Source organism: Mesoplodon mirus (genome assembly GCF_964341445.2).
Source record: "Mesoplodon mirus genome assembly, chromosome: 2".
NCBI classification, from domain to species: Eukaryota; Metazoa; Chordata; class Mammalia; order Artiodactyla; family Ziphiidae; genus Mesoplodon; species Mesoplodon mirus.
The window spans coordinates 48108283-48121049 of NC_138977.1; the positions used below are offsets into that span (position 1 = coordinate 48108283).

At 36.1% G+C, this 12767-nt stretch overlaps 1 protein-coding gene across 2 annotated transcripts in view; it reads right to left on the bottom strand.

Moving 5' to 3' along the window:
- The window catches only part of MTHFD2L (methylenetetrahydrofolate dehydrogenase (NADP+ dependent) 2 like), a 137184-nt gene that overhangs the window by 111468 nt on the left and 12949 nt on the right, over window positions 1-12767 (bottom strand). For both annotated transcript variants that reach the window (XM_082602905.1, XM_082602906.1), the window contains exons 2-3: window positions 7831-8015; window positions 7079-7201 (exon numbers count right to left, since the gene is read on the bottom strand). In XM_082602905.1, coding sequence (XP_082459031.1) covers window positions 7079-7201; window positions 7831-8015 — 308 coding nt within the window. The remainder of the gene's footprint in view (window positions 1-7078; window positions 7202-7830; window positions 8016-12767) is intronic.

The following is a 12767-nucleotide window of genomic DNA, read 5'->3' on the forward strand; positions in this document are numbered from 1 at the left end:
ATATCCATATTTTTATGCCTATTAAATTCTAGAAAATTTTGTCTTTGTTATATCTACACCATGAATTCTCACTTTTCTTACTTGCTCTCTCCATATTTGATCCTTTAATCCTGTATTTCATTCTGATTTCTCTGTTCAAGCCTCTTACATAAATTGGAAGATGTTAATCCTCAAAGGCTTCAAACTAGATAAATGAAGGGAAATATTTGAAAAACTATTTTAGAAAGAGATAGATAAGATAGAATAAGTTTTCCCATTCTACATAATAATTTTGTTCCCAGAAATAAACGAGAGGTAGATTTCTTAGAAAGCAAGAAAATACAAAAAGGTGAGTAAGCACCTCTCTTGGTGCTTGGCTTGCAGTCTCAGTTGTGGGACTGTGATTATGATTGAAAGAACACTATAATTGGGTCTCCTGGTACTTCTCTGCTACTCACTTGTTGTGACCTTACACAAGTTTCTCAGTTCAGTTTCCTTAACTATAAACCACAGATCAAAAAAAAATGTACCTACTGTTAAGGGTTGTTCTGAGTGTTAAATGATTTCTTGTATATAAAGCACTTTATAACAATGTCTGGCAATAATAAATGATAAAAATCACCAGTACTAATACTAGTAATAGTTAACATGGAGCAGTAGTTGTAAAAACCCACATTAAAATTTAATTGAGTGATTGCTATTTTCTAGACTTACGTCTGAATGCTTTCATATAATTCATATAATTTAAACCCTTTTAAACCAAATTCACCCTGTACCAAATACCACCCTACAACAAACATTTATAGCAAATTTCCAGTGTGCTTCAAGCTTGTGGACATTATCATTTCCTTTTCATTGCTTTAGTCCAAAAAGAATGTCACTGGTTCCCAAGTTTTAAAGACCATTATTCCACCTTATTTTTAACACTACAAATTGACACATACTTGTGGAAAGGGAATGTTGCCTGCCATTCCAGTCAACAACAAATGTTGCCCATCATCAAGCTATCAACCACTGTAGTCACCCCACACCCAGCCTAACAGTGCACCCTGAGGGTAATTCAGGATGGAGAAAAACAGGAAACATTCTGTGTTCTGGATACTGACCCTAGATAGTTAAGATGCATATCTAAGGAATAATTTCAATGAGCCCAGACTCTTGCATCTTCCCATACATAGAAAATCACTAAAATCATTAACTTGAGATGTCTGTTTTTTGTGATTAGCAGTAATCTTTTGATGTTCAACTACCTTTTATTTTTTCAGCAAAAACTCCTAGATATCCTAGCTCCTTCCTTACTTCTTTTTTTTTTTTTTTTTTTTTTTTTGCGGTATGCGGGCCTCTCACTGTTGTGGCCTCTCCCGTTGCGGAGCACAGGCTCCGGATGCGCAGGCCCAGCGGCCATGGCTCACGGGCCCAGCCGCTCCGCGGCATATGGGATCCTCCCAGACCGGGGCACGAACCCGTATCCCCTGCATCGGCAGGTGGACTCTCAACCACTGCGCCACCAGGGAGGCCCGTTCCTTACTTCTTTGGAGTAGTTTCTCAGAGCTACCTGAGAGGCTGTCTCCCAGGCCATAGTCCTCAGTAATGTCCCCAAATAAAACTTAACTCTCAACTTTTAGGGTGTGCATTTTTCTTCAGTTGACATACTCTACAAATGATATTTATATAAGTTTAATAGATGTAACTCAATAAAAGCTAAAAGCAAACAATACGTAATTAGGAGAAAAATATATACAACACGAATAGCAGACATCATTCCGGCCTTGACAAAATGATCACTTATTGATACTGATAGAATCTATGCACAGTTAGGAAAGGAGTAGGGAAGCATCCACATATGATTGTTTCATCTCTCCCTAGATATAGGACTAGCTACAGGACAAACAGCCAGACCATGTGACTGTGGACACACAATTTTATCCTGAGTACTTTCAATCTGGACCAAAGTTACACAGCTCCTGAACAAAAGCATGGGCTTAAGCCTGTGATAGATTCATTCCCATCAAATAGGACAGAATTCTCTCTCATTTCTTTGCTTTCTTACCCAAATGAGATGTATGAAAACTGCTTGCACATTCTGTTTAATCCTTATGCAAGCTTGTATTCCAACACCAGAATTATAATTCTAATTTACAATTTCTTTTGTTCAAGATAGTGCCCTAATTGTGAAAAATAATTACCGACTTCTAATCATGAAATAACTTGGAATCCAGATTATTAACAAAATGATGGAAAATTGGAGATGTAATTGACTAGAATCATTTCATTTGTTCATTTGCTCATTGTTTCATTGGTTCATTATAACAATCTTATAAGACATGTACCAGAGAGAGGCCATTTCAATCCACGTGCACATAGCCAACTGTTGGGGCTCAGGGCAGGCCATCCCAAAATACGCCTCAATGGCATATTAATTATTTTGAATTAGTTACTTAAGAAAAAGCCATAGTAAGAGGGACACTCTGACCCTCCTCTCTGTCTCCTTGAAAGTAGGAAATAAATCTCTCATGAAAGGTGCACTCCTTGCATCTGAAGGTAGAAGGACACCCTGATTTCCAGAGATAGGGAATTTGGGGCAAGAAACTTATATAAACAGAACTTGTTACTCCTTTAGTTTACCATCCCAAACTCAAACTCTGCTTAGATTCTTCACTAATTAAGTACCCAAAGCCTAATTTTCTTTGTCCTGTGAATTCCTCACAAATTTATTGTTTGTTTGTCTAAAAAGTATAAAAGCTGCCTGCTTTGGCCACTTCCTAGGTCATATGACTGTGGGATCTCCATATGCATAAGTTAAAGTTTGTTTCTTTTTCTCCTGTTTATCTGTCTTGTGTAGTAGTCCAGTCACACAACTCAAGAGAGATAGAGGGGAAATTTGCCCTTCCCCAACACAACCTATCAAAATGACTAATGAGTTCCACGTCTTCTTAAAGCATGCAGGTTGATGCCCAGGGCTTGCTGAAAGAATATCAGAATGTAGTTAATAAACTACTCCTGCACCTACCAGTAGAGTTTCGTGATAATCAAGAGACAAGTGTGTGTATTTCTCAACCTGTTTTGCCAGTTCTTTCACAGTAAATTATGTGATTTAATTAAAACAGTACAAACAAACAGTTGTTATGTCTATGAAGACTAAGTTGAATGTTCTCAAAAGACTCGAGAATTAAAAAGAATTAGCAATGACTTAGATAAGGACAAGACAACCATGAACACTGGGAGACACTTTAAAAATATAGATGAATTTTCACTTAGTTTTATCTCAAACTGAAAATTATAGGCAGTGATTCATAGGTATTATTAATGCCAGAAGATAACACAAAATTCCAAACAGTAGGTTCCATAGAGACTTGGATCTTGTAGGGAAGCACAATTTGCCACCCCAAAATGTCTCTTTGGCATGAGGATTATTTTAGTCTGAATATTTTTAAGAAACAGAAGACTCAGTAAGTCTGTGTTTTTACCTCCCCATTAGCTGCCTAAAGAATTTAGATAAAGGACTTATTTCCAGAATAGAGGTATCTCCAGAAATATCTGCAAAGAAAATGGACTAGTTGTGTTGGGGGAAACACAGCAGCGCCTAGACATCAAAGTCCACTCTCTGTCCCATTGCCCCTGCATGGCCCAGCAAACATCTGCTTTTGCATCTCCAGGTGAATTGCTTTCCTCCCCTTTGAAGTCCCAAACCACTATGCCCAACATCTTCTTTTGTCTTTAGCTGAAGATCGTATTTAAGGTGAAAGCTTCAGCCACTCTGGCGAGCTACTCAGTTTTCCTGGGTCTCTCCCAAATACACATGTTATTAAACTTTGTTTGTTTTTCTCCTCTGAATCCATCTCAGGTCACCAGCCAGAAGAACCTAGAAGGGAAGAGGAAACTTTCCTCCCCAACAACTTACATCAAAAGATTGATGAATTAATATATAAATATTTTATGTCATAATACAATGTTTAAGGTAAAATGCATTGTTTTATGATTTCCTACTTTATCCAACTTTTTCTAATAACCAACAAGCTATATGTTCCAGTATAATGTAGGTTAAGTAATATAGAGTCTCCTGATCTGTAAAATGAAGAAAGTAATTCTTACTCATAAGGCTGTTTTGAGGATTAAATAAAATCATCCATATAAAAGAATACCTGTCACCTAGTAAGCACAGATTACTCACTAGCTAACACGGTATGCTGGTGAGGGTGGTAACATAACGGTAATGGCATGAGGGACCAGTCTGCATGGATTCAGATCCCAGCTCAATTACCAGCTCTGTGATCTTAGAGGAAGTTACCTAACCTCTCTGTACCTTAAATCCATAATCAGTAAGATGTACATAATAATAGCTCCACCACCATTGGGTTATTGTGAGGATCCAACGAATCAATAAATGTGAAGTGCCTAAGACATAATACATGCTTAACGTAACACATTTTAGTCACTGTTATTTTGTATATTATTGGCTTTTCAGCTAGATAGAAAATTGCCCTTCCTCAAAGCATCCAAATATTTGTTATCTTTCCTTTGGCTCTAGGCTTCTCACCTTCTAACATGAACACAGGACTCAATTTATTTTAGTACAGACAGATCACTAGTGCCATCTAGTGGCAAACTGCTAATAAATTTAACAAAAAGGAATATTGCCCATAAAGGGGTAAAATTTCTACAGACATGAATTTAATTTTTGAAGACAAACTAGATATTTGGAAATGTGATATGTTTTCTTTAATGATTTGAATGTAATACAAATATAACTGGGGGAAATTAAAAAACTGCACACCACAAGAAGATTGCTTGGCAAACAGTACAAAAAAAAAAAAAAAGATTCTTGCTTTGCATGAGCCAAACAACTGGGTTTAAACCCAATGTCAAAAATTTGGGGGCAGATTTGTGATGTTAATATACCCCTGTTTTGACAGGGGTATATTAACATCACAAATCTGCCCCAAAATTTTTGACATTGGGTTTAAACCCAGTTGTTTGGCTCATGCAAAGCAAGAACACAGACCTACTTGAGAATGGACTTGAGGATATGGGGAGGGGGAAGGGTAAGCTGTGACAAAGCGAAAGAGAGGCATGGACATATATACACTACCAAACGTAAGGTAGATAGATAGTGGGAAGCAGCCGCAGAGCAAAGGGAGATCAGCTCGGTGCTTTGTGACCGCCTGGAGGGGTGGGATGGGGAGGGTGGGAGGGAGGGAGATGCATGAGGGAAGGGATGTGGGAACAGATGTATATGTATGACTGATTCACTTTGTTATAAAGCAGAAACTAATAAAAAATATATATATATATATATATATATATACCCCTGATATTTTCTAGACCTTAATTTCCTATGATATCAAATAAGTGTGCTATATGTGTTGAATTTGTTTCGTAGTTATAAAAGTAAGGGATAAATCACTATGCTAATTTTAACATAATGAATCTATAGTATTATCTGTCAGAAGCATTTTGAGGGGAACCTTGATAACTTCTAACATCCTTTCCAACTTTCTGATTTTTTTAAATGCAGCCATATTGGAGGAAAAGAATTAGAAATGTGAATTTTGGGTGTAATTTAAACAGCATAAATGTTATAACATATACTAAGATATGAAGTTATATCATTGGATAAATTAAAAATGAATACCATACAAAGATCCCAGGTGATAGCATCATACAGCTTTACTTTCTGCAAGTCAGAACTTACAGAACTCAAAACTGAACAAAACTACTGTAATCTATAATATTCAGGCAGTCCTTGCCTTGCTCATTGAAATATGTACAAATTTCAGAGCCACAATTTAGTCAAATAACAGCAGCCTTCCAACAACACAGTTCAAATTTCAGTTATCATGGCATATTAACTGTGACTGATTATATAAGGGCCGCTAGCTCTTTGGTCCAAAAATCACTACGTAAATAACAGATGCGCATCATGATCAGTGACTAACATGTCACTTCTTTCAAAGTCTGTCAGTGCTTGGTCACCGCACATCTGTTATTCAGTTCAAACATAGACAGCAAATCATGTTGCTTCCTTGTGTTCCTGTGATAAACTCCCTTGACATTTCACAAAAGTGAGTAATCAGAAGAGGCTATTAGCCCATAAAGATGAAGGTGCAACAAAGAAATAAAACGTGATGATGCTGGAAATGAAATTGGATGTGAATAGAAGATCTGAAGATGGTGACAGCAAAGCAAGGATAGAAGAGACCTAGGCCAGCAAGAAGGTAAGAGCCATGAATGTAAAAAAACAAGATAAAGTCGCTTCAACAGGATTCTAACTAAATGTAAATGGGTTGTACAAGAAATAGGGGATGACCCTGGAATGTTGACACCATGCCCTTTGGAGCAATGTAGCTATGCAGCCATATGAACTTAGTGAAGGCAAACTGATCAAAATAAATGAGGAATGTGATTGTGACAAAAAGGATGACAACGCCCCAGAGGAAGTGACACCAGAACAAAACTTCACATTGAAGAAACTCTCAGAGATATCTCATGACTTTGAAAGGACAAAGGACAAAATGGAAGTTGATCCAAACTTAAAAAGAATTTGACAGTTCAATTCACCAAGGCATAGAAAAGATGCTTGCTCCATATAATAAGTCGTATGATGAGAAGAAGGCAAGTAACTGTTCAAACTCCTCTTGACAAGATTTTGGCAATGAAATAAAATACTTTAATTCTCAATGTTTCTAATGTTTTAAATTACAGTGTACTGAATAAATATTAATTTTACTATTTTTCATTTCCTTATACATTTATAAACCACAGTAAGAGAGTTTTTAGTGTTTTGAGAAAACATTTTAAAGGTCACAGAACAATTGTTATTCACTTATTGATTTGCTTCATCCAGTTTCAACTTAGTCATTTTCATGGTTTTGCACTATTGTGTAAAATAAGAACTGGAAGTATTGCCAAAGCCTAAATTTTTCTTTCCCAATTTTCAGTCATTGTAAACGTCATTCAGAAATTGCCACCTATTGCATGCTAATATAATAGCTAGTCCCCTTCTGAACATATTTTATAAATTATTTGCAGTGTCATGATATACTGTTGAAAGATGTCCTTGCTCCTAACCAAACCAGACATATAGAAGAGCATTATGTACCTGGTAGTGGCAACTGAACTAATATACCACTGACTCTTGGGTCCATGTTCAATTGATTGGTTATATCCAAAAGTTCTTCCTGAGAAACATCCTTAGGTTTTAGAATGATCTCACTACAGATACCTGGAAGAAAAACAAGTACAGAAAGTCACTTTAACAAAGATGTGTTTTTTCATTGATGGTGTCTTACACAGTGTGTGATTGGTTCCCTCTGCTCCTATCCCACTGGAAGAAAAGGCCCTTCTACAAAGATGATGTTCAAAGCACCAACAGGAGGGAATTTTCAAACAGCACAGATGCTTTCTCGTGATTCACATGCATTCTTTGGCCCAGTGACCCATTTAGCAACTTGCGCTCATCTGTGATAAGCTACTGTTAGTGGATTTGAAGAGAGTAAGAATACCGATACTACCACCACCACTATTAGGCCAAGTTCGGCAGAGTGAACTAGTCAGGTTTATCATGTGATTAAAGCAAAAAAACAGGCCCTTTAAATGTAACATGTTGCTCTCACATCTCATCATAGGGTCTGAAATCACACTGAATTGATTCAATAAGAAATTTGAAGAAAAAGAGTAAGAAATGAATATAAACTTTGGTAACTAAATAATCTATAATAATAATTAATAATAATAATAATACATGTCATTCAAATAGCACTTAGTTGACAGTTATCATTCATAATTATCACATTTTGAATTAAAACCAGAAAACGTTATCTATTAACAAATACAACTAAAACACGTCCCCACCTACAGCAGCAGCGGCTTTGATCTTCTTCCTGACATATGTGTGGCTTGCTGGGTTATCACCCACTAAAATGATACTGAGGTGAGGTCTTCCATTCCCAAGAGAAATCCAAGATTCCACACCTCGCTGTATTTCTTTCTGGATTTGTTTGGCCATTTCAGTTCCTGAGATAATAACTGCGTCATGTCTGTGGAAAACAAAGGAATAAACATAGTACTAAAAAGGCAATAAGGAATATTCAACCACATAAATTTAAAGTACAAGAGTGAACAAAACATTTATGATTCCCCAAGTGAGCAACCAAAATTTGATTTCTTTCAGGTATATTTGACACTCATTATTCAGGTTCAAAAATATATTTATAATTTTTTAAAGGAGTCCAACTCTGCTTTTTAGTTCTGCATTACAGTCTATCTATAGTATACATAACTTTTACATATATATATTTCAATTATCAAACCACATACTAAAGTTCTAGAATATTGGCTCTATAATATTGACTGTATTAAAAGCTCTGCTATTTTTTTCAGAAGAGACAGATCAGCACAGTCTAGTTAAAACTAGCACCCACCTTCAAAGCTCCAGGCCATGGTGTATATATGTGGCCCCATAGACTTTTGACCCAAAGGCAAAATCTTCACTCTTAATAGAATATCCTGTACAAGCCCCTGAAGTCATGAGCTCTGTACTACACAACTCTTCTCACTTACTCAAGGAAAAATTTTATCCCACAGCTCCAGGACAAGGACAACTGTGATGACAGCTGCCAGTCTTGCCAAGCTTGTCATTGATTACTGTGGGGACCAGGCCAGTAAGGTTCAGTTGCCCCCCTACCCAAACACCCACACCATGGCATCATTTCTAATAGAAAAACTGCACAAAACATTACTTCCTGGCAGTTTTAAAGTGCTTAAGTAGGTAAGAAATACTATACTTTGATAGATGACATAAATCTATCTCTGGAAAGGCACAAAAAATGCCTTATGGGAAAGTTTTCCTGCTCTCCATGATCTCAAACTTAAAAGTGGTGAATTAATGTTGCTCCTACTGCATGTTTAGTTTTTAAAGGTACCTGATAAAGTAAAAGATGGTTCCTTCTTCCTGGGGCCCCTGTCCTTTCACTATTGAAAAGCCTGGTGAAAGCATGATCTATAGCACATAAATATTACCCAAAATATCAAAAGCAAGTCAATGAATATTGTGAAGGAGAAGAAAAGGAGGAAAGAAAAACCATATAGCAACTTAATTTTTTCAAGCACCTGTACATTTTCTATGTTCTAGTGAGAGCAGTCATCATGAATATCAGCCAGCACAAACAAAATGCAAACTTGCTGCCCCTTCCAAATAAGTCAACCCCCCTCTCTAATAGGTTGATGTACACACACATAGACCAGATCAAGAATATTCCATATCAACCTGGCACCAGTGGTCCACAGAGTTCAACCGGATTCAAACAATTTTGATGTAAACAATGTTCTGCTAAGAAGTGATTCTGAAATATGGTCTATGGATACATACGTCAAAATTGCCTGGGAACCTTACTGAACTTGCATATTCCTAGACCCCAAGACCACACCCATGATTTGGAATCCCTGGGAGAGGGGAGAGCGCCTGGGGATCTGCACATCTAACAGGTCCCCACAGGTATTCTTGCGCATGATCGTGTTTGAAAACCACTTCTTCAGTTCAACACAAAAGTATGTTTCAATAATAATCATAACCATGGGTAAACAATTAACTGAGCAAATATACATTGGTTAGATAATACAATTATAAGTAAACTCTACTTTTGATTCTAATTTTGTCTACTTTCCACTTTCAAGACATGGAAGGTCATGGTAAATGCAATGTATCAATCTTGCTCCACTGTCTTAATTTTGTAATAGTCTTATTACAGTATAATTGATATACAATGAGCTGCATATATTTAAAGTGTAAAGTTTGATGTTTTAGTATATGTGTATGTCTGAGAAACCATCACCACAATCAAGAAAATGAACATATCCATCACCCTCAAAAGTTTCCTGGTAACCCTTTGTAATCTCACCATTCTGTCCCTGCCATGCCTCCAGACAACACTGATCTGCTTTCTGTCACTATATATTAGTTTGTATTATCACGAGTTTTATAAAAATGGAATCACGCACTACATGCTCCTTTTCATCTAGCTACTTTCACTTAGCATAATGAAAATTCGTTCATGCTGTTGTATGTATCAATAGTGCTCTCCTTTTATTGCTGAGAAGTTTTCCATTGTAAGGATATATCAAATTGTGTATATCCATTTAATTGTTGATGGATATAGGTGTGTTGTTTCCAGTTTTTAGTCATGACAAATAAAGCTGCTACACTCATTCACGTACAAGTCATTGTATGCACATATACTTTCATGTCTTGAGCAAATATCTAGGACTAGAATGGCTGGATCATATGGTATATGTTTAAATATGTAAGAAACTGTCAATCCGTTTTCCAAAGTGGTTGTACCATTCTACATTTCTGCAAGAAGTATATGTGAGTTCCAGTTGTTCCACATACTTGCTATCACTTGATATGGTCGGTCTTTTAAATTGTAGATATTCTAGTGGATATATGATAGTATCTGACTGTGCTTTTAATTTGCATTCCCCTAATGAATAGTGATGTTGAGCATTTTTTTATGTGCATATTTTTTTCATATGCCTATCTTCTTTGGTGAATTGTGTAACTTAATTTTTTGCCCTTTGTTTAATAGGTCATTTCCTTATTGAGTTTTGAGAGTTCTTCATATATCCTAGATTCAAGTCCTTTATCAGATAGATAATTTGAAATACTTTCTCCAAGTCTATGCTTTGCCTTTTCATTCTCTTAACTGTGTCTTTGTATGATAAGTTCTCAATTTTGATGTATTTTAATCAATTTTCCTTTTATGGATCATGCTTGTGGTATTGTGCATAAGAAATATTTGCTTAACTCAAGGTAACAAAGGTTTTCTCCCAAGTTTCCTTCTAGAAGTTTTACGGGTTTAGGTTATGCATTTAGTTTTATGGCTTAGTTCTATCTTAGTTTGAAGAGACTTTATATCAGGATACTGCTGAATGCTTTTTCTGTGTCTACTGAGATTATCATATGATCAAATGGTTTTTTGGGTTTTAGTCTCTTAATATGGTAAATAACATTAATTTTCAAATGTTAAACCAACCTTGCACTCCTGGGATAAACCTCCCACATATCCTTTCCAGATATTGTGGATTTCATCAATTTTTAAAAAATTTTTTTGCAGCTATGTACATGGCAGATATTTGTAGTTTTCTTTCCTTGTACTGTCTTTGTATGGTTTTGGTATATGGTTACTGCCCTCATAGAATGAGTTAGGAAATATCCCATCCTCTTCACATTTCCGGAAGAGTTTGTATAGAATCGGTATTATTTCTTCCTTAAATGTTTGGTAGAATTCACTTGTGAAGCCATCTGGTCCTGGAGCTTTCTTTGTGGTGAGGTTTAAAACTCCAAATTTAAATTTTTTAATACAAAGAGGGCTCTTCAGGTTATCTAGCATTTCTTGAGTAAGATTTTGTAATTTGTGTCTTTGTACATTCTAATAATTAGTACATAATTATTAGACTAAATCAAGTTAAGATAAAATACATTCACTTTTGAGTTTAAATTTTATTTTTCAGGATTAAGTAATGAACTGTTTTCACTATCTGCTTTGAATTCCTGTTGCTCATTTGTTATTGATTCATTTAAGTGGACTTTTAATACTAAGAAAACAAGGACCTCCTATGTTAACAAGTACTAAGGGCTGCAGATATGGCAAACAATTTCAGGTAGTAAAAAAAAAAATACTTTCCAAAACTTAAATTGTGTCAGCAATATTCAGATAGGTAAAATACTCTGCTATAGAAGCAAGTTTATCTGCTAATAGACTAGAAGTCACTCTTATAGTAAAGAACATACATTTGGATTTTAAAATATAAAACCATCTGAGCTCCATGTTGCATTCTATAGCATATGAATAGCAATGCAGCTGCTTACATGTTTTATTAGCTGATTCTCTGTTAAACACAATGATTTAGTCATAGGTTACTGTGAACAACTGAACATAATCCAGGATAATTATGGCCTAGACACTACAAAGCTGTGTGACCCTGAGAATGTCAGATGACAATGGCATAAACTGATTCCTGACTTCCAAAAAGACAATCTACCTACAGATTAAACCTGACTGCACATTTTTTGTTGGGGTCTGAGGTGACAGGGCTTTACATTATAGTACCGATGTGCTAATTCAGCTTGCTAATTATAGCTGACATGATATGGCCTGGCCTAGTTGGTGTTTATGGGTAAACACCCAAAAGACTGCCACCCAATTATGAATAGGGATTTAAAGCATTTTCAGTAGCAGCTGGCCCATCCCACTGATTCCCTCAGTCACTGCAGAGCCTCAGCAAGCCTGGCTCTATGGGAGGCACAATATAAGGATAAATGAAGCAACCCGGACTTAGTGGAGGCCCAATTGGAGAATGCCTGTATCAGTCCATATGCTGGAATAAATGGTAAACACACACATTAATAGCTCATATAGACTTCAGTAAATAAAGAAATGAGGTTTTTCTCAACATGCATATTGTTGAAAAATGTTACATATCAGCAACCACTCGAATGTTCAGCCACAGAAGCACACAACTCCTAAGAATTCATCCTGGATCAAGTCTTAATCTCTACCAGTCCATTTTCCACACTGCAGCCAGAGTGATTTTCCAAATGGAATCATATCAGTTCCCTTGTTAAAACTGCACTACATGTCAAGTTTTTATTAATTTAATAAATACATATTGAAAACCATTTATGTGTCAGTCACTATTCTATGATATTTAACATATCATGTGTGAAACATGGACCAAAAAAAGGCACATCTGGAGGCCAGAGTTACCATTTTACATAGGTTGGTTAAGGT